The sequence below is a fragment of the Pan troglodytes genome, chromosome 3 (genome assembly GCF_028858775.2).
Source record: "Pan troglodytes isolate AG18354 chromosome 3, NHGRI_mPanTro3-v2.0_pri, whole genome shotgun sequence".
NCBI lineage: Eukaryota > Metazoa > Chordata > Mammalia > Primates > Hominidae > Pan > Pan troglodytes.
Window position 1 is genome coordinate 15835706 of NC_072401.2, and position 23157 is coordinate 15858862.

General features: G+C 41.1%; 1 protein-coding gene across 2 annotated transcripts in view; it reads left to right on the top strand.

Annotated features, from left to right (window-relative positions):
- Positions 1–598: 598 nt before the first annotated feature.
- The window catches only part of C1QTNF7 (C1q and TNF related 7), a 106480-nt gene continuing 83921 nt past the window's right edge, over positions 599–23157 (top strand). The window contains exons 1-2 of one of the 2 annotated variants that reach the window (XM_001159910.7): positions 599–689; positions 938–1018. In XM_001159910.7, the coding sequence (XP_001159910.1) occupies positions 1006–1018 (13 nt within the window). In that variant the 5' untranslated portion in view covers positions 599–689; positions 938–1005. Of the gene's footprint in view, positions 690–781; positions 1019–23157 lie in introns of those variants that run through there. The other variant, XM_054683728.2, reaches the window with a different exon arrangement.

Here is a 23157-nt window from a genome sequence, read left to right on the forward strand (position 1 = left end):
TATACTATCAAATATTTTTCAAATCATCATTTTCAGTTGATCACACTGTAAGTTGGCTATAATTTGAATTCACAAATGCTCCTCTGTGTGCGTGTGTGTGTGTGTGTGTGTGTGTGTGTGGTTTAGTGGCAGTTGATGGAAAGTAGTAAAAATAATAACATTTGTAACATTGGTTACAGATCAAATGTCAGAAGATTTATTCAGCCACAGACACTGCAAATTAAGCATCTTCTCTAGTTTATGATTCATATGTAAGATAAAGTTTAAAATAAGACCAATGCAAACATCATTTTAGGTAGTTCCCCTTTTGTGAAAAAAATTGCATATAATAATTCCGATTTTTCATGCAGATAAATTAGGCACAAATTGCATGGAAATAATTCTGTTAGCAAAAGTGATGTTTAAACATAATTTCACTAGCATCACTTTTCCATAAGTTGGGGCATAAACTTTCCTATGTACTCTTTTTGCTTCCAGTGAAATGATATCATTTGGTCTTTAGGCATCACTTTAAAAGGCAAAGCAACTAGAAGTAACATGGTAAGAAGAGCAATGGATAAAAGAGAGAAAGAGAACTGTTTAGATACCTGAGACTCCTGCTTTTCATTTGCCTCAGTCTGGGGTTTGCAGAAGAACACTACCCACTCCTACTTGTTCTTAACTAGTGTATATATTAAGCTCTTTGAAATGTGAGTATTATGGGAAGGATCGCAGTTGCTTTAAATTATAGAAGTTGGCAAGTCCCTGGGAGAAGGAGTGGGAGGTTGTTTAAACTGAGAAAGACAGTTGCAAAACTTCGTACAACAGCATGAGCTCCAAGCTTCAAACGCATTCTCATGCTCAGACGAGCACTTTATTTTTCATCAAGTTATTTTTTGCATTGTTTTGGAGCAGCTTCGAATAATAAACACATATTTCTGCTTTAAATTTTTAATAGTTAACTACATTCATGGGACAACCAAAGCAAGAAAGCCTCATGTTTTGGGGGAAAGTTTGATACCAGCAATGTCCAGACAAGGTAAGCTACCATTTTCACTGCAGTTTTTCTCTTTTTCCCTCCTATTCAGCCTTCATCAAAATATTTCCTGGGAGAACTTAAGAAAGCTCCTTGTAAAGAAATGGGGGAACTTGTAAAAATATGTCAACAAATGATAAATCAGAGGTTAGAAAACCTCCGCAGGAGAGCATTCTCCTACTTTCTATTCTGCTTGATGCATGAACCTCTGTAAATATCTTTCACTATATAAAAAATCCCATTTGTTTCAGAAAATGTAAGCGGAGTCTTCAAAATCTCCAATCTGATGAACTTAGCATTTGTCAGTGTGGTGACAGGCTAACTTATTCCCAAGGTCAGCTTATCTATGTTTTCTTATCCCCTTATATGCAACTCAACTTCCAGAGCTGTGATTCTTCTATTAACTTGGAAATGTTTCCCAAGGAAGATTTTAATATCTTTCCAAAAATCCTCCTAAGTGCAGTTACTATGGCTTCTTATTAACTTGTTTTGCAGAATATATTTTTAAAAGTTAAATAAATCATTTGTCTTTTCCCTTGTAACTGACACGGGAGGATGTTACAGATATTATATATCCTGGGAGAAGGAAACAGTTCAACTCAACATTCATTAATTCAAGTCACAGTCGGCTGACAATGTTATCTAAATAGGGTGACTTTGCCTTCTCGATTGTGCCTCATACACAGGTAGGGAGCAGCGAGGATAAGATATTTTCTTGTTTTTCTGTGCATTGGTCACTTGAGAAGTATCTTGTGCATTGAGGTGGAGGGGCATATAAATATGAGATGTGTTGTTCCCTTTTTCCCTGAGAATGTCTCTGTTATCAGTGTTCCCATCTGTCTGAGGCACAATTCCAGGTGCAAAAAACTAGATTGTCACAGAAATCTGCACATTCTTCCAGCAGGCTGAGATTTTATCACAGCTCCACATTCATTCCTTCACGCATACATGCGTGCTCACAGGCAAAGATTATAAAACCCTGTGGATTTGACAGAGCTTGAGTGGTTTGCGACATTTAGGTGACCTCAGGCTGCAAAACCCACTGGTACAGAAACATTAGCAAGGCGAATTTCTCAGCCATTAGGCCTGGGTGAGCAATTTGAGGGCCGCCTGGGACCCTGCTCTTGGGCTGAGAGGGCTCTGCCTTCTTGCTATACCAGTTCTTTCTCTGTTTCTGGAATATTTTTTTCTGTCTGTGTCAAATTCTAGTTACATAAAGTGGACTGTTGTGGCTTCCTCTGCCCCATGGTCTCAATGATAAGAAAGGGATTAAGGTTAAGAAGGACACTTTGCTCATTGCACAGTGATCAGGAGACACCATTAGTTGCCTCTCTCCACCCATAGTTAGTGCAGCGAGTGACCCGCGACTGCCAATTCCTTATCCTTCTCTTTCCCAGATCTTCTTCTATTCTCCCTTTCCCCTCCACTTCTGTCTACACCAGCCTATAGAACATCAAGAAAGGGAGCAGTGGGTCGGACACACAATATTACTGTCTCCTTCCCGGTCCTCTCGGACCATCCCCAGGCTGGTCGGGGAAGCCCCCACCCTATTTGGAGTGGGGTCTCCGGGGCCCCACCCATGACCTCATCGCAGGCAGCTCGAGAGCTGGGATGGCCAGCGTTTGCATGGCGCCTGAGTGCACCCTGGGGACGGGTGCGGCAGAGAAATGCACAGTGTGGCATGACGTGACTGCTGAGAAGCCGGAGCGCGAACTTCCTCACGGGCTCCAATGGAGGCTGGCGGCATCTCTGGAAGTCAGGCCCGCCAGGCCCCACCCCAGGGCCCCAGAAGGCCCCAAAGAGGACAAAAACAAAAAGGCTATTAGGGTTGCTAATGAAGCCCAAGCCAGCTGACTCATCTAAGGCGCAGTCACTGGGGGGCTTTGTAATGAAACCTGGACAGAGCCCTGGAAAGGACAGGTCAGGGTTGTCCCATAAAGGGCGCTGATGAGAGAGGCCCACAGTGACCTAATCGCACCTCCTCGCCTCCGAGAGGCTGGGAGAGAAAGGCAGCGTCTGCAAGGGACAAGAGTGTTAACCAATGAACTGCCGGGAGTGTGGCAGCCATGCTGTATTAGCTTTGGGTGTCAGCCAGGCTTAGTCCACGTTTCGGGCCACAAGTTTGTGAACCTGGACCTGAAATGCCCCAAGGTTAGGGATCAATGGCTGATGGGCTAGAAAAAGAGACCATGGTAATTCAATAAACCTTAACCGAGTGTCCACTCTGTGCCAGATACTTTATCAACGCTCTTTGAACGTGTCCTTGACAAAGACAGACCAAACATTAAAAACAGCATAGGAAAGATGGCAGGAACACAGAGGGGCTTTGCAAATCAGCCTGCTGAAATCAAAGAAAGCGTCCCACAAAGCTGTCCTTGAACTAGACCTTGAAAGATGAGTAAAATATCACGAAAGAGCCAAGAGAGCCAGGGGTCCCCAGGCAGAGGCCGGCAGGCAAAGGCACAGAGGTGCAAAGAGCATGGATGAGCCCATAAGACAAGTAGCTTGGGCCTGGCGGGGCTCTATTCCCCAAAGTGTCTTGCAATGAACAGCACTTTCATGGGTTATTATTATAATAGGAGGATAACCAAAAGTATTTCCTGGTCAGGCAAGTTTTGGAATGTTGAAAACTGTGCACCATGGTAGATCAGCGCTCTGGCTTAGGGGTCACAAACATCTGGCTTCAAATCCCAGCTCTGCTCCTTCAATGATGTATGAACTTCGGCCCATTCAAACAATTAGTTTCTTTATCTGTTAAATGAAGATAGTAATCACATCTATCTTCTATGGGCATTCTGAGGATTAAATTAGAGAGTCTGTGTAAGGGTCTACTATCAAAATGCCTGACATATAATGAGAGCTTAGAGAATGTTAGCTATTCTTATTAGCTATTAAATGCTGATTTCTTTACCTCAGTAAGTGTCACATGTTTTAGTTGGCTAATGTGTGCACCGACTCCCGTGATCGGGTTATTAATTAAAATCTAATGTTTTCCAAACTCATTTGACCATGAAACCACTTTTTCTGAAGTATCACATAGACCAACGCATGCTGGAAAATGGTGAGGTTGAGTTGTCCTGGTGAGTTGAGGCCACGTGTCCTTTGAACATTAAATCAATGTTTCCCAAGATTTAATTGAAATGTACTAATCTCCACCAGTCACTTCACAAATTCTCTTCTGTATTTCTATGAAACAGAAGCCCAACAATTGGGATTCTCATCTCTAAGAGAATTGACTTTTTTTTTTAAACTATGTTCAACTTTTAGGAGGAAAAGTGTCAGCAAAGCAAATTCTTTTCAGTATTTTCACACTTGGAAAGTCAGCCTTTGCCTAAGTTTGAGGACCTACTGTGGTAAAGGACAATGCAATAGGGACAGTCCAGAAGAAAATATCATCCTAACTTCAATGAGCTACCAATTGAATGGGGAAATAAAATGTGCATTCCAATATCTAAAATGCAAAATTAGATATTGCAATTTAGAATATAAGAGAATTCACAGTGAGTGGGAATTCAAAGAAGACAAGACCACAGGTCCCTGGAGTAATACCAGTAATTAGTCACATTCTTGGACACTTACCAGATACAAAGAATTGTGCCGACTACAATAGAATTAACCCACTTATATCTTACAACCAGGTCACAAGGTGGGTGTAGACTTACCCATTTGGCAGATGAGAAAACTAAGCCCCAGAGAAATTAAGTAACCTGCCTGCAGTCTTTCAGGACCTAAGTGGCAGAGTAAGGTTTCAAACTCAGGTCCATGTGATTCTCTGTATCCCTTACCCAGGGAAGACTCCTCAGAGGAGGTAACATGCAATCTGGCCTTAAAGAATAGATAAGGATTGGTGAGAAGGGCCTTCCAGGCAGAGAGGAGAATATGAGCAAAAACACAGGAGACTGAGAGAACAGCATGGAAAGTAGCAGGAAGGCTTCCCTGCAGACAAAGTGCATGCATATGGTGCAGAAGGAGATAAGCTTAGAGTACTTGATTGGAATCAGATCACAGAAAGCCTTGAATGCCAAACCACAAAGTTTAGATTTTCTTTAAATGAAGTAATCATTTAGGTTTGTAAACAAGAAAGTAACGTGATGAAAACAATGAATTGGATGAGTAACCAGTGCACGGCTGTGGCAGAGACTAAACTTCCAATTAGGAATCTAGATATGTCCAGGCAAGAGACAGCAGCAGTGGTTGCTCACACAGCTGTTAAGGAGTGGAGGTGCACATTTGACCCAATTAACATCAAGACTTTGACTATCTCAACAGTCTTTCAAAATGACAACCCTCAGGCCTCAGTAAATCCAGATTCTACATGGACCTCAGTTTAACCCCTATAAAATGGGAAGGGTAGGAGGGGCTAGTTGACCTCTGAGGTCTCTCTGACTTCTCACACTCTATGAAGATAACACTCTAAGCACTTTTATAGAAATCATAAACTATACAGTTCCCTATTCGATCAGCAGGTTCCAAACTTCTCTTTCATATCAAGCAGGCATATTTCCAAAAGAACATCAGGGTCTACAAAATTTTATGCATTTACTGCTATAGCAATTACATAATAATAGTATTGGCACACAATGATTAGGGGAGGGTGCATTTTTATATATTCCTTCGGGAGAAACTTTTTTCCATCCTCCTGGCTATCTGCCTTTTGCAAAATTCAACTGTCTACCTCTCATGACTGAGAACTTTTTCTGCAGTTTGTGACATATGAGGATCTCACAGTGCTGTGAATGGTAGTTATTCATTAGGTGTCTTATGATCTTCTGCAGTTCCCAAATAGGTGGTAAGCTTTTAGAGAGCAGAGATAAATTTATCTTTAGATTTTCCAATGCCTTACAACTATAGCAGGTCTGAATCTTATAAACACAAGTCTGCAAGAAATGTTCTATTTCTTTATTTTCTTGAAATCAACATAAATCTGATTCCAAGAGTCTATGCCAGCAGGAACTTTAGTTTCTTACATTATTTAGGCTCCTACCTCCACCACCTTTAACACTAAGGTCAGGCAAAAATCCTGGGAGGCATTTCTTCACACCAATTATGCCCAGTCTTGTCTTGTAAATGACCTCTCCCTTTGGAATCCGTGTATTCTGCTTTCAAGCCCTGCTTGGGGACTAGAAGTCACTGTCAAGGCCAAGAACCTGGTGTCTGAGCTGGACCAGGCAGCCCTCCCTTCTGAGGTCTAGCCAGGCAGGGTGACGATTTCTACTTCTCACAGATGCACCGACCCCCAGTCTTTCCAGGTGTGAGAAAACCTCCCATCAAGAATGTCTCATTCCCCTCTCCCCAGCATATACTCTTGGGCTTGGAATTTCTGAAAAGAAAGCAAGTGTTGTTTTCAGTAAAACTCTTCCTGTTCTGCAAAATCCTTGAAGCAAGGAAATACAGAAGGCTGGGCAACACTCATGAAATGATAAGGCAGAGGTGAAAAACAACACATAAATTAATATTTAAATAAGGTGTTCTGTCACTCAGCAAACAGGTGTTCAATAATCATCAGCAAAATAGGTGGCCAACAGATGATAAAACAGCTTCTTCAAAGTTACTCAGTTTGCCAGCGGAGGAGGCATATATTACAATCAGATTAATAGTGTCTTTTTGTTAAGTGCCTACTGTGTGCCATGACTTTATATATACTGTCTCTTTGTCCCTATTGTTTAGATGAGAAGAGGTAAGTAGCTCACCTAATGTCCTATATATACTAAGAGATGGAGCAGATGTTTAAACTTATATAATGCCTCTCTTTAAAACCTGCACCCTTTCCACACTGTCACAGGGACTCTCAGAAAGGATTTTTCTATTTTCTGTTGCTAAATGCAATCTGGAGTTCTACTTTTGACTAATCCTTCAGTCATTATTTCCAACTAAAGTGTATTTTAAATAGAGAATTTCTTAATGAAATTTATTTTGCCATAAACATAGTATGGCTTTGTTAGATATAGTAACGAACCCAAAGAATGGTTTATTACCCCATCTCACTGCTCATCTGCAAGGTTGTGGGGTGAGAAATAAAGCACTTTGCCTAGGGTCAGAGGGTTAGAAGACAGCTCAAACTTCAATACATGTTTGTCTGTCTTCTGTCTCCAAGTAGAGGAGAGAAAATTGGTTCTAATTAATGAATTATTAATTGGTTCTAATTAATTAAGATGAATTATAGATTAGTATTAAATATTGGCAGTTTTAGGGCCTTCATGTGCTACCAATGATATAAAGTCATGGCTAATGTAGTTGCCTCAAAACACATCCTACCATATATACTATGACAGTATTTTGAGAGCTGTCATGAAAACATTCATTGGTGGCCTTTCCAACAGCTAACATGCCCCAAACAGCTTACTCTCTTAAATTGGTAATTTTTTCCATTTTCTTTCTTGCACCATTAATTTATGTAGAAAGACTTTTTATGAAGTCATTTCAATCCCATTCCACTCTAAAAATCTAATTTGACCACAGTGGAATCTTATTAAGGGATTCTTTGAATGTATCAGAATTACCAACCCATTTCATCACAGGTGTATCTATCAATTTCCCAGATCATTATTAGCATTCCCTCCTTTCCTTCATAATAAAGACCATATTCTTCAACATGGCCCCAGGGGCCTTTGAAGGATCTGCTTCTTGACTGCCTTCCTTGTCCATCTCTGTTCCTACCACTCTCCTCCATATTCCCAATACCAACACGCAGTGAACTCTTCACTGTTTCTTGGGCATCCTTCTTCCTTATGCAACAGGGGTCTAAGGAATCTGAGTCCATTCTCTTGACTTTATGTGAATGATGTTGAACCACATAAACTTTCTAACTTTCAACCACTTTATTACCTACAAAAAAAATGGCAACTTTATATGATCCCAATATAATCTAGAGATGTAAAGAAAGACTCTCATTTCTTGAAGACAATTTATGTGCCAGGCTCTTAAATATAATAAAAATGTGTTCATTGTCCTCCTGTTTGTCCTTGGGGCTGAGATGGAATGGTGCCCAAATAGACTTTTAGAATTTATCCAAGCTACCAATCTCACCTTCAGCTTAAATGCCAGCAGCAGCAAAACACTCATACTTCATAAGGCCGCTCCTTCCATTAATATACCACTGGTCACCAGAATCTCACCCTTCTTAATGTCTTGCATTCTCATCTTTGCTCTGCTTTTAGAAGTAGCAAGAAAAAGTTATCTTTCCTCTGGCATTTTAAATGCTTGAAGACTCATCATCTGCCTTCCTGGCCTTCTCTCAGGGTCTTCCTGTGCTTATAGGGAGGACTTTCCCCAGATGCCCTGTGGTTCACCTAGGATATGCATGCCCTCTTGAAACAGGTATCCAGACTTGCTCACCAAATTTCAGATGATTTTCACAACTTGTGCCAACTCCATATGTATGTTCTGGGATGGATAGTGGCTGCCTGAAGCCCTGTACTGAGAAAGAATCTGAACCCTATCTGGAATTAGCAAGAAGGTGTACAGAGTTCACTTAGTGATATCTAAAGGAGAATCAGATATTTTCCAGGGCCACTCTACCCTGGATATTGCCTGACAGCCCAGAGTACATGGAACTATTACCCTCTCTGATTTAAAGACACTATTTTCCTTAATGCTAAATTTGCATCAGCTTTGCTAGTAAGCCCATCTCATAAAAAGACCAAGTAAAACATTGAGATCATTTCTTAAACTTGCAGTAAGGCCTGTTTTAGTTCATAGTTAACTAAAAAGTGCCAGTTCCAGCCCTAGCCCTTCCTGGTTGTGTGATCATGGTTAAGTTACTCTAGTTCTCTGAGCTCTGTTTGCTCATCATTGATAATGGTAATAATATATATCTGCTCCACTGGACTCACTGGAAGTATTAAATGAGATATATTTGCAAGCTAGAAGATAGTTACTTTAGGAGCCCGATGTATTTGGTGGGCCAGCTAATCTTTCTCTTTGCCTCTTTGCTATGGGGGATTTCCTCTCCCTGGACAAATTGATATCCAGTGGGGGATTAAAAAGAAAAGTACAAGCAAAAGGAATAAAAACACACTAAGTACTTAGCGAATGGAGTTGCATGTGGGTGTAAACATGTCAAAGGAGACAATTTCAGTGGAGATGAAAGTATTTCCACAATGCTGTCAAAGCAGAGTGACAAGCAAAGTCCAAACTGCCTCTCCCTGGCTTGCTTTGATTATTCAAGGCCTGGGATGTTCGGTTTGGAATGATTTGTACTTGCCATTTGCTCACACAATTCTACATTGCTGCCTTCATGCCTTTGCTAACATTCCTCAAAGATATGTTATCAGCAAGACATTAGTGTAGCTCCAGGCAATACACTAAGTCAGGGGCTGTCATCTAAACCATCTGCAGGACCAAGCAGGAAATGCCCATCAGTAAATAGGCAGGGCAGAGACCCCAGAGACTTAGGTTGCATGCCTTACCTAAAGTGGGCAGTCACTGCAATGCATGGTGTTCATGGGGCAATATGGCCCACTGGTGCCAGGTCTTCAGATTTTTCAAGAAAACTCATACATCTGGACATTTTTATGTGAAATGTTTCTATTTTTTAAATCCTTGCTGTATTTGACCTATAGAAATGGCAATGTCATATAGTTCAACCTAATATAATCTAGAGACATAAAAGGAATTCCCATTTTCTTGCTGTGTGGGAAACCTCAAGAGTCTTTGTCATTCAACACCTAAGTCCTAAATCAACATGAACAGGCATGCACAGTGCTCTACAGTAAAACTAGACAGCAGAGCACACTCACTACACAGAAAGCACAGTTGCAGGTAAACCTTCTTTCCATCCTCCCAACACCCCTAGAAGGTGGTGCTAGGTTTATTCCTATTTTACACATGAGACCCAAAGCCCACCATCGGTTAGAAGTGACACATACATAAAAGAATATGTAATCTCCTTGCCAACAGAGCCAGTCTTCTTAAGCCTCTTGCCACACAGGACTTGAGGAGGAAATGTAAAATGTAAATTTCTGCACATTTCCCCAGAGTGGGGCAAACTGGGGTGACAATGATTCTCCAGGCTCTTCTTGGAAACTTTAAATCTTCATTCCCCTTTGGCCCCTTCTATGGAGAATCCACACTCCTTCCTCTCTCTTCATCTTTTTTGTACACTCACCTCCCGCTCACTCTAAATTCTTTTTTTCTTTGCATTTATGCTGTATTTTCTGCAGTATATAGGACCCCAGATAACCGAAGGGCCTAGCACAGTGCCCGGGATATAGTAGAAACTGCATAAATTTCAGTTGGCTCTTTCTACACAGGATTTGAGGCAAAATGAAAGAAATGTGCAAAATAAAGCAGTTTAAATGGAAACAGAAAAGCAAAGCCATGACATGAGGAGGAGGAGGAACAAAATATGTGAACCACAAGGACCAATCTGGTTATAATGATTGAGTGTGAAATTTCACTTCCTGGCAGCCAGACTCAGAGCCTTTGCAGACTTAAAGTGACCCGTGTACTCTCTCTTGAGCTCTGGGTGAAGTACCAAAGGAGAGAAAATGGATTCCTTTTCTTTTCCTTGACCCGGGTCTTGCCTTGGAACCAATGTTTTTCCTCATATCTGTTTGATTTTCAGCATCCATTAATCTCTCACTGAAAATCCACTGCTGTATTGTGCTCAGAGTTCACTCAAATCCTATTTAGAAAGATGTTTTGTGTAGTAAAGAATACGAGTCTCATAAGGAAGGCAATTTATAGTTGAAGCTGTTGCTAGGGCGTTGCTAAAGGAAATCTGTAACTCTTAGTTAATCAGAAAGCTCACTGAATACTGACAGAATCAAGCTACAGCTGGATGGTTTATAGGAGAAAAATATTAGATAAAAGGAAGGGAGGAAGGGAGGGAGGAAGGAAGGAAAGAAGGGAGGAAGGGAGGAAGGAAGGGAGAGAGGAAGGGAGGGAGGGAGAGAGGAAGGAAGGAAGGCAGGCAGGCAAGCAGGAAAGAAGGAAGGGAGGGAAGGAGGAAAGAAGGGAGGGAGGGAGTGAAGGAGGGAGGCAGGAAGGAAGGAAGGGAAGAAGGAAGGAAGGGAGGGAAGGAAGGAGGAAAGAAGGGAGGGAGGGAGGGAAGGAGAGAGGGAGGGAGGAAAGAAGGAAGGAAGGAAGGGAAGAAGGAAGGAAAGGAGTGAAGGAAGGAGGAAAGAAGGGAGGGAAGGAGGGAGGGAAGGAGAGAGGGAGGGAGGAAAGAAGGAAGGAAGGAAGGGAAGAAGGAAGGAAAGGAGGGAAGGAAGGAGGAAAGAAGGGAGGGAGGGAAGGAAGGAGGAAATAACGGAGGGAGGGAGGGAAGGAGGGAGGGAGGAAGGAAGGGAGGGAAGGAAGGAGGAAAGAAAGGAGGGAGGGAGGGAGGAAGGAAGGAAGGAAAAAAGAATTCTGAATTTTTCTTCACTTTTTCCTAAAGTTACTCATTTTCTTCCCCTCTGTCACCATTGCCTGACCTCTGAGATCTGCAGATGAATTCCTCTCTCCATCTCTGGCCACTACCTCTCAATGGAAATCTAGTCCTTTTCTTCTAACACTTTCTCCTGAACATAGAAATTTAACCATCACCACAAATTCTCTATTTTGTTTTGACCCAGCCCTTTTCCTTAGTTGGTTAATGACTAAGACTGCCATTGCTATATTGGACTGGGGACACCACATATTAATGGGGCCATTATCAAGCTGAACCAGAGAGACTGTGGGTGTCCAAGCAGATGAAACCTATTAAAATCAAAGCACATGAAGAACAGTTGCAGGACCTCAGGATAGCTGCCCCGGAGAAAGAAAAACTAATGGGAAATAGGAGACTGATTTCAGGTATTTGAATATCTCCTTTGGGTAAGATTTTTGAAGTAATTTCCCAAGATTTGATGTTAATTACTTAGGATTCTAATCCAAAGAGGCAGCAAAATGTAGGCTGACTCTGAAGTCCCTATCAACTTGGATTAAAATCCAAGCCGTCAGTTTCCAGGCTCATGCCCTTGGGCAACTTCTCAACTCCATTTCCTTGCTATAAAAAATGAAGATAATAGTATCCATCTCATTGGAGTTTTTGTGAGGATTAAGTGAGATAATATAGTGCTCTAAAAATCATAGCTAATATTAAAATTGCTGTTTCTTTTAGGGATATGGAACAGAAAAGAAAGCATTAGGTATGCAAAGTATTGTTAAAATCATAAAATATAAGATTTTCTTTTCTGTCTTCTTCCGTCCTTTTCATCCTTCCTTCCTTCCTCTGTTTTCTCCTCCTCCATAGCCATCTAGCATGAACATACATTAGGTAAGCTTCCTAATCAAACACAAATTTTAGCTTTTCTTTAACAACACCATAGTAACAACTAAAACTGTATGTTGCCTTAATTATAAGATTTGCATCTTTTACTACTCAAAACAACATCCTAAACAAGGTTTGACTGAGATCCTGAAAAAGATTCAAAAGAAGCATTTGGCAAGTAGGAGAAACAGAGCATTGCAATATTACATAAATAAAGGAGAGTAGGAATTTTAGCCATTTCTCAACCATGGCTGCACCTTAATGATCAACCAGGGAAAAGTCCCAAAGCCCAAGCGGCGCCCGAGACTATTACATCAGAATCTCTGGGGGTGGAACCCAGGTGTGAATAATTTTTTAAAGCTCCTCAGGTGATTCTAATATTCAGCCAAAGTAGAGAACCACAGTTTTAGGGGAAGCAGTGGCCAATGGTGTGGAAAGCTGCAGAGCTGATGAGGCTGCATGCTGTGTGCATGACGTGAGGATGTCTGTAACTTTCTAGACTTTACAGAGGCTTTTCAGGAAAGTTGAAGAAATAGAAGTCAGGCTGTGAAAGGAAGGAGTTAGGGGCTAGGGAGAGTCTACACTAATTGTCACTTAGTCCTTCAACAAACATAGAGAGGAATCTGGAAGGAGAAAGGGAGATAGCTTGAGGAGTTAGCAAAGGCAGTATAATTTAGAGTATGGGAGGCCTAAGCGTATTTGAACCAAAAGTGCATCTACTGTAACTTGAAAGTTTGCAATTTAAATTTTGGAGAATGATGAGAATATTTTGCCTCTACCAAGTAGATTTCATCTTGATGAGTTGAGATTCATCAGAGAACCTTGACCAAATATGCCCAAGCTGCAGCTTTACACCTCACTATTTATTTCATTTTAACTGCTATTGATTAAATTTCCCATTGTGTATCCAATATGTCATTTAAATACATCTCTTCATCCTCACAAAAATTCTATACAATGGCTGCTTCCCATTTTAGAACAAGGACATTTTTCAGATGAAAAAATGAGATTCAGAGAGGTTTGGCAGTTTGTCCAAAGTCATTAAGTGGCAAAACCAGGATTCAAGCCTGGGTCTATATGACCCCAAGGCCCACGGTCTTTTCACTCTGCCACCATGGATGCAACACAAGAATTTAATCCTTGCAGAGCTGCATGCTCCCTCCAAAACCTGTAAAATGACAAAAGCTGTGTGCTGAAAGATAATGTCCCAACACCATGGCCTCTGAATAAAATGAATGAAAAGTGAAAATGTATCAGAGGGGGCAGCTAAAACCTCAGGTTGCAGAAGGGCTTGAGCAAGGTTCAGATTGTTTCACAGAGTGCTGGATGGGCAAAACAAGGCATAACAGCCAGAATCAGGATTGCTCATAACTGACATGAATCAGAGAATGCAGCATCTTGCACTAAGGGCTGTTGGGTTTTGGATAGGAGTGGCCATTCTCAGCACTGTTCATCTCCACCATCTGCCTAACTCCTTCCTCCTTCCCTGGACGCGTAGTCCTTGCCGACTGTTGCCTGCCAAATCATCTCACACACGCCAGCTCATCTGGCCATCTTTGCTGAAATCAAATCTCTACATCCTTGATTACTCCTAAAAACTGATTAGTGTCCATTTGCAAGCAATATTTTCCTCCTAATATATCCAGGTATGTATGACCCAGAGGGCTGCTTTGATTTCTGGAATATTAGCTTAGAAAAGAATGACATCTAATAAAAATATCATATTAGCTCCAAATAGCTGCATAATCTGTGTCAATGAGATGATTTCCATTTGGTCTGCAGACTGTAGTTATTAGAATTAGTTATCCTTTGTACTGAGATGGGGGAATGAGCAAAATATTGTTTTCTCTCCCAATAAAAAGGTCTCAAATCTTGGAAATTGCTGGTGCAATCCCCACTTTAAAAAGCCAGTGACATTTTGTGTTGCCTTTTTAAAAAAATTAGTATTATATTTTAAAAGAAACTGGCCTTCAAGTTCATTCCAGGACAAGTTTTAGATTCTTTAAGATCACGTTGGTAAGACCATAACAGAGACTGTTTAGTTTGGACAGACAAATTGCCAACATACCCATAAAAGGGAGGATTGGCTGAGCATTTTTCTTTCAGCTCGTATTTTCAGATTTTCTTCAAAAGCTAGTCTAACAAAAATTTGAGAGGAGCCATGTGACACACCCATAAAATACAAATACCTCAAATAGAGCTTGTGTATCAGACCAAATCGGTCCAGGGAGCCTGTGGAGACATGGGCAAGGTTGCCATCTGTGATGTCTCTAATTGTTTATAAAAGTCATCAGAAGAAAGGAAAGAGGGGCATTTTCTTAGTGTGCACTGTGTGTCTGGCTTGTGCCCTGGGTCCTAACCAGGGAGCGGCACAACTAACTCATTTGGTCATTCTTCCAATTACCCCTCAAGGTTGGTATTATTTCCATTTCACCCAGAAAGAAAGAGAGGCTGAGGAAGATTAAAAAAAAAAATCTGGACAATACGGCAAGCATGTAGGGCAAGATATGAGGTGGAAAATGAGGCTGAAACTCTTGTTTAAAATGTGTTTAAATTAATGAACTTATGAATCTTAAAAGATTTTTTAAAAAGAAATACATCATACAATGACTCTAGAGGCCCTGATCTATTCTAACCCTTGAAAATTGGAAGCGAATGTGTTGTGGGAATCTACAACTTCAGTCAAGGTGCACTGCAGTATTCATGGATTTCAGGGAAGAGGCACCACCTTCTCACCCAAGGCTGCTGAGTGGAAGGCTGGCTATGCGCACTTTGTCCTCACCCAAACCCGTTCTCCAACTAGGGTACATGAGGCTCAGAGGTCTCACACCTCATGGGACAGAAGGATGAACAGGGTCTGAAGGAATGGGAGGACCTGCATAAATTTGGGAACAGGAAAGGAAAGACTCACACAGAGTCTTTGGTGAATGCCAAGTAGCCCTGTTTGGTCAGTGAAGAATGTTCTGGAAGGAAAGTAGTTAGGTAAGGGTTGGATAAGAGAATACAGGAGAAATAATTTTGACCTTATTCTGAAGGAAATGGGATGCTATCAAAGGTTTTTGATTGAGACAGACATGTGGAAAGCAGACTTTTAGGAAGACGAAGCTGACCATGTGTGGGGGAGGTACTGGATGTGGGAAGGCCAGATGGGGAACTCTCCTCAGAAGTATCCCATGACATCTGAGGGTCATGGCTGTTCTGAGGCTCTGCGTGTCATTTGAGCTCGGCTGCGCTCTGTCCTGGGTTCTGGAAAGCCATTTAGAGGAAGCAGCATATCCAGGCTTCCTGTGCTCTGCCCAATGTGGTTCACATTGGATGGTCTAAATCCCTGGACTTTGATGTGGAAATGTCATGAGAACATTGAGTGAATTCCAGAAAATCTTCCAGGGAAGAACACACGATAAAAGAGGCCCCACACTACACACATGTTGACCTCAGGAAGCAAAGACACAGTGATCAGAGAGAAAAAGTAAGATTTTTTTTCCTAGTGCTACAAGACATAAATTTACATTATGGGCTCCCAGACAAAAACAACAGAATGGGAAGGGTTCACTTGACCTTGGCCAATACTTTAAGGACAATTTTCTTTAGACATGTTGCCTCACCCCATTCCTGCTCACATTCGCATGTGTTTCACCACAGGATTCTTGCATTGGGAATATCCTAGCCAGGGCGCGCTTTGGGGGATTAATGGGTCCATGCTGTTTACCAGTTGTAAAAATTCAAGAAGGCTGTGCCAGGGAACTAGGATTCAACCTGAGTGCACTCATTAGCCATGTGACCTTGGACAAGCTTGCTCAGTTGCAGAATAGCAATAGAAACATGAGGATCTGAGGAAACAGCACATGACAGCATCTTACCCAAAGTAAGGAGTTGACACAGCAGTGAGCAGGACCGTAAATCAATGCTGGCAGAGCCAGGTGGGAGATGCAAATGAATGCTGTGGGCTGGGTGAAGACCTAAGGAAGTAAACTTCATGTGACTCACACGAAGAGAGCACCAGCTACTGCCCCCTCATCTGCTGCCACAGAAATCAGAAATAGAGATTTCTATGTGAAATCGCCCAATTTTTAAATAATAGAAGCTAATATGGATCACGTGTTAAACCTCAAACTAAGCAGCGGATCGATTTTGCTGCAAGTCTGCAAACAAGGACTAGCAATTTGCAAGTTGTCATAGATATTGAGATCGTGCACGGTGAAACCACTGGAGAGGTGGCTCAGACCACCATTCAGGTGCTTGCTAGTTGTGTATGTTCTCCAAAGCTTACTTTTCTCATCAAAAAAAAAAAAATGTGGATTACAAAGACAACTCTTAAAGGGATGGTAGGAGTTAACTGAGATCACATGCACAGGAGCCCACCAATCAGAAAGAGGCTGAAGCTTGAGAGGAAAGTTCCCTGCCATGCAAGGCATTAACCCTGTGGTTGCTGGTCTTTGGGGAAGTCTGGTGGGTTGGACTGGTGGGTAGAAAGTTGGAGCAGCAGCTTTAACAAAAACCCTTTGCCCAGTTCCAAGCCCTCTGTAATGCTCAACAAATAGCAACAGTATTTTGTTTGTTTGTTTTTAAAAGACAGGGTACCACTACGTTGTCCAAGCTGGAGTGCAGTGGCCCAGTCATAGCTCACTGCAGCCTCTAACTCCTGGGCTCAAACACTCCTCAGCCTCCCAAGTAACTAGCCACCATGCCTGGCTAATATTTTTATTATTTTGTAGAGACAGCATCTTACCAAGTTGCCCAGGCTTGGTAATGGTGTTTGTTTGTTTGTTTGTTTGTTTGTTTTTCAGTTTCTTTTTTTATTATTATATTTTAAGTTCTAGGATACATGTACAGAACATGCAGGTTTGTTACATAGGTATACACGTGCCATGGTGGTTTGCTGCACTCATCAACCCGTCATCTACATTAGGTATTTCTCCTAATGCTATCGCTCCCCTAGCCCCCAACCCCCTGACGGGCCCGGGTGTGTGATGTTCCCCTCCCTGTGTCCCTGTGTTCTCATTGTTCAGCTCCCACTTATGAGTGAGAACATGCAGTGTTTGGTTTTCTGTTCCTGTGTTAGTTTGCTGAGAATGATGGTTTCCAGCTTCATCCATGTCCCTGCAAAGGACATGAACTCATCCTTTTTTATGGCTGCCTAGTATTCCACGGTGTATATGTGCCACATTTTCTTTATCCAGTCAATCATTGATGGGCATTTGGGTTGGTTCCAAGTCTTTGCTATTGTGAATAGTGCTGTAATAAACATACATGTGCATGTGTCTTTATAGTAGAATGATTTATAATCATTTGGGTCTATACCCAGTAATGGGATTGCTGCATCAAATGGTATTTCTGGTTCTAGATCCTTGAGGAATCACCACATTGTCTTCCACAATGGCTGAACTAATTTACACTCCCACCAACAGTGTAAAAGCGTTCCTATTTCTCTACAGCCTCTCCAGCATCTGTTGTTTCCTTTCTTTTTAACGATTGCCATTCTAACTGGCATGAGATGGTATCTCATTGTGGTTTTGAATTGCATTTCTCTAATAACCAGTGATGATGAGCTTTTTTTCATGTTTTTTGGCCACATAAATGTCTCTTTTGGGAAGTGTCTGTTCATATCCTTCACCCACTTTTTGATAAGGTTGTTTGTTATTTTTTTTTTTTGTAAATTTGTTTAAGTTCCTTGTATATTCTGGATTTTAGCCCTTTGTCAGATGGATAGATTGCAAAAATTTCTCCCATTCTGTAGGTTGCCTGTTCACTCTGATGATAGTTTCTTTTGCTGTGCAGAAGCTCTTTAGTTTAATTAGATCCCATTTGTCAATTTAGGCTTTTGTTACCATTGCTTTTGGTGTTTTAGTCATGAAGTCTTTGCCCATGCCTATGTCCTGAATGGTATTGCCTAGGTTTTCTTCTAGGGTTTTTACGGTGTTAGGTCTTACATTTAAGTCTTTAATCCACCTTGAGTTAATTTCTGTATAAGATGTAAGGAAGGGGTCCAGTTTCAGTTTTCTGCATATGGCTATCCAGTTTTCCCAACACCATTTATTAAATAGGGAATCCTTTCCCCATTGCTTGTTTTTGTCAGGTTTGTCAAAGATCAGATTGTTGTAGATGTGTGGCATTATTTCTGAGGCCTCTGTTCTGTTCCATTGGTCTATATATCTGTTATCATGCTGTTTTGTTACTGCAGCCTTGTAGTATAGTTTGAATTCAGGTAGCATGATGCCTCCAGCTTTGTTCTTTTTGCTTAGGATTGTCTTGGCTATACGGGCTCTTTTTTGGTTCTATATGAAATTGAAAGTAGTTTTTCTAATTCTGTGAAGAAAGTCAATGGTAGCTTGATGGGAATATCATTGAATCTTTAAGTTACTTTGGGCAGTATGGCCATTTTCACAATATTTATTCTTCCTATCCATGAGCATGGAATGTTTTTCCATTTGTTTTGTCCTCTCTTATTTCCTTGAGCAGTGGTTTATAGCTCTCCTTGAAGAGGTACTTCACATCCCTCGTAAGTTGTATTCCTAGGTATTTTATTCTCTTTGTAGCAATTGTGAATGGGAGTTCACTCATGATTTTCCTCTCTGTTTGTCTATTATTGGTATATAGGAATGCATGTAATTTTTGTACATTGATTTTGTATCCTGAGACTTTGCTGAAGTTGTTTATCAGCTTAAGGAGATTTTGGGCTGAGACAATGGGGTTTTGTAAATATACAATCATGTCATCTGCAAACAGAGACAATTTGACTTCCTCTCTTCCTATTTGAATACCTTTATTTCTTTCTGTTGCCTGATTGCCCTGGCCAGAACTTCCAATATTGTGTTGAATAGGAGTGGTGAGAGAAGGCATTCTTGTCTTGTGCTGGCTTTCAAAGGGAATGCTTCCAGCTTTTGCCCATTCAGTATGATATTGGCTGTGGGTTTGTCATAAATAGCTCTTATTATTTTGAGATACGTTCCATCAATACCTCGTTTATTGAGAGTTTTTAGCATGAATTGGTGTTGAATTTTATCGAAGGCCTTTTCTGCATCTATTGAGATAATCATGTGGTTTTTGTCATTGGTTCTGTTTATGTGATGGATTACGTTTATTGATTTGCATATGTTGAACCAGCCTTGCATCCCAGGGATGAAGCTGATTTGATCATGGTGGATAAGCTTTTTGATGTGCTGCTGGATTCGGTTTGCCAGTATTTTATTGAGGATTTTCACATCGATGTTCATCAGGGATATTGGCCTGAAACTTTTTGTTATTGTTGTGTCTCTCCCAGGTTTTGGTATCAGGATGATGCTGGCCTCATGAAGCAGTGGTTATTTTTAAGGATCAATTAAAGTTTTCCTCTTGTGCCTGCTCTTCACCATCCAGAATGTTTTTTATGTAACTTGAAATTGTGTTCTATGTTAAGGAAGATAAAAGAAAAGAAGCCAGGCTCTATTAGAGGACATACCACATTTTAACGACTCATCACAGACATGGCAATGTGTAAGTGCCTCCTAAAACGTGCAGAGGAGACAAATAGGACCAAGGAGTGTGGAGGAGAAGGAGTGCAAGGTGAGCCACAGCATCTAGACTAGGTCTGACCCTAGAGCTAGGAGTGGACAGAGTAGGATTCATGGGCTTATGGCACTCACAAGAAGTCCCAGGCATGGCAGTTGATGCTCTATGGTCACTGTCTTGAAATTTCCAATAGTTGCATTTTTGCATTTGTGTTTTGCAAGTAAAGTGGGACAATTGGGCATGCACCAGGGGCTTGGACTCTCCTTTCCTCTTTCAGACAGCTCCCTTGTTCTTGCCCAGCAAACACTATTCTCAATGGGTGGCTAGGCACAGGCATGAGGAAGGTCAGGTGCTCACATTCCATAAGCCAAATTGTAGGGCAAGGTCCAATGCCTATGAGTGTCTGCTCTCACCAACCAGTATCCTTGTGCCCAAGGGAGTTACATGAAATAGCAAATAGAGAACACTATGACAAGTCATGAAAGAGACCACAGAAAAAGGGAAAGACATCTGGCTTTTCAAACGAGGTATCTCACATTTTCATTTTGTTCTGGGCCCATAAATTATGTTGCTGGCCCTAGGGGTAAAATTGGAGGTGGAAAGAATCTCTGGGAACTCAATGGGTACAAATAAAAGAGAAGTTGATTCACACTACTTGGGTTTTGGGTGCCACAATTCTACCTTATGTAGAACTCTCTAGGGCTTTGTAGGACACTTAGCATCCCAGACCCCTTTCCTCCTAAATAAAAGTGTCAATCCCAAATACTTCCAAGGGATTGTGATGCCACATCCCCACAATTGAATTAAAACCCATGGAGGTTTTCTCCCAAAAACAGGGTGCTCAAAGGAAATGTTAATATAAGAAATAGGACTATGAGATCTTTAAAATTTTAGCATTGACGGGACCTTAGAGGCTGTCAATCAAAATCCCCGGAGTTTTCAACTCCTTGAGAACTCTTGATGACCAGTCTACCCCCAGATTTTCAGGAGTGAGTCTGATTTCCAGTTCCAGGAATACAGCTCAAGCAGGCTCCTTTCCCTTCTGAAGCATGGCCCTTCGCCCAGAGACACATCTTCACAGTGTGTGATAAACACAAGCAAGCCCCAGTACCTACTCCCACCCTTCCTAGACATGGTAAGGAAAAGAGGAGACTTTCTAGACAAAAAGGACGGGCACAGTTACAGTCCCTCACCCTGTCTAGGCAGAGTTAGACCTGAGTGGTGGCATCATCCCTGCTGTCTATGGCTTGCAATATTCTTGGATTTGGCTTCATCCATCAAGGGTCTGGCAGGTGTAACAGCAATGTTCTATCCACATAAAAGGCCTTCAAAGGCTACTACTTAGACAGACAGCCATCCTCTGAGTAGCCAGGGCTTTGGGATTAGGTTGGGAGACCAGGTGTTTAAGAGTTGGGTTCTATGGGTAGAACTAACCCATCGATCTTTTAAAAATACATACAGCTAATTCTCACTATTCACAGCTGTTATGTTCTAGAAAGTCATCGTGAATTTGAACCATTGCTCCTAGGGAAATAAAGAGTTAGGTGCATGAGAGCCCCTGGTCATATTTTTGGCAATTGATCATTACATAACCTTGTTTTACGTATGCTTACGTTTAAGAACATCTTTTTTATATATATTGCTGATTCATTAACATTGAATTCATGGCCAACATCGCTGTAACTCATGCCTGAACGAAGCTTATCTAACACATGTATTTTCTTCATAAGGCACATCATAGCTTTCTTGCACTTAGAAACACTAGTCAGCATTTCTATGCTTGGAGGACATTTTAAATAGCAAAATCACCAACAAAAAGTACAAAAATGCAAGAAACAGCACTAAATATACTGCCAAAAAGGACACTTGTTTACAGTGTGAGAGCTGAAAGGAGAAGGTAGAACATTGTCGTCTTTGACCTGAGATGTGCATATCCATCCACAAAGAACCAAGAAAGCACTGTGAGGTTTGATTGGGGGCTTGCAAATAAATTTTAGCAAGTAGATGAATTTGCAATTATAGAATCTTCAAACAGCGAGGACTTTTTCTAAAAGTCATTCACACACTTACCTACCAGAAATAGCATCTGTACTTAAACTCACCTTAGCTGGTCTCCAGTCAAGTCATGTTAGGTAGGTTTATATCTAACACCTATAAGAGGACACCATAGTAACCTCTGTACAATTGATTGAATTTAAGGATTTTCTCTTCCTCATCTATTATCTTCTATGATAAGCTACTATATTTCTAATAAGGAAAAGCAATTCTATTTAGTATTTAAAAGGATTAAAGTTAAAACAACTTTTTGGTAATTTCAAGATAAAGTCCACACCCCTGCTTGGGACACCAGACTTCACAAAGCTTACCTCTTGGGTTTCATCTTCTAATATTCTTCAGAAGCACTTTCCACTTTGACCATCATGAACCACCTAAAACTTCCCAAATTTATACCCCTGTTTTCCATCTTCTGCTTGGAACATCCTATAGGTTAAGAAACTGGCTTGGGGAGATTATTCAAAATTACACAACTAATGGAATGATTAAAAAAAAGAAACAGTTACTCTGAAGGCCATACTATCTCCCCAGGCTCAGAATGAAAAACTGAATCTGTCAAGGTGATATTTTTCTAATTATCTTTGTGCCATAATCTCAGCATAGACACATTAATCGCTTACATTGCTTTCAACATTATCTGGGGGAAGAAAAACCCTGAAATATACTCTCTGCCATTACCATATATACAGAAGATCCAAATGATTCCAGAAAGGTGTTTTTGCCTCTTGAGAGGAATGACACAGTGTATTCAGAGCAATATTTCAGCCAGACATTCAAGCCCAGTTTGCAAACACATGCCCTGTGTAGTCAGATTTCATTAATATGGTCTACTCTGGTTTCTTTCATTCTAAGAATTTAATATTGAATTTCAAAACCCAAATGGCATAAATAAATTCCAGATGTCTTCCCAAATCCCTAAATCTCATATTAGACTAAGGAGAGGCATTGCTATGTATGAGTAGACGGTTACATTTAATTCCTTGAAAAGCCAAAAGGATCTTTGGGAGGCTCTTCAGCCTTCTTCCACCAAGAAAACACATTAACTCTTCTGAGTTTCTTAAGAAGCTGAGTTCTCAAAATCCACAGCCCAGCTGTCTGACATATGTTCTGCTGCATTCCTCCCCTCGAGGGGCAAAAGAGCATCGTGGTGAACTGCAGGGCACAGAAGCCAGGCCGACTGGGTTCCAATCCAACTGGGTGGATTTGGGCAAGTCAATTAAGCTCACTATTCCCCAGTTTTCTCTAAAATGGGGGTAAACATAGTACCTACACCTCGAATGGCTGTTGCAAAAATTAATGAGTTAATAATTTAAAGTGTTTAGCACAGTGCCAGCCACACAGCAAAATGTCTACACTCTTATTT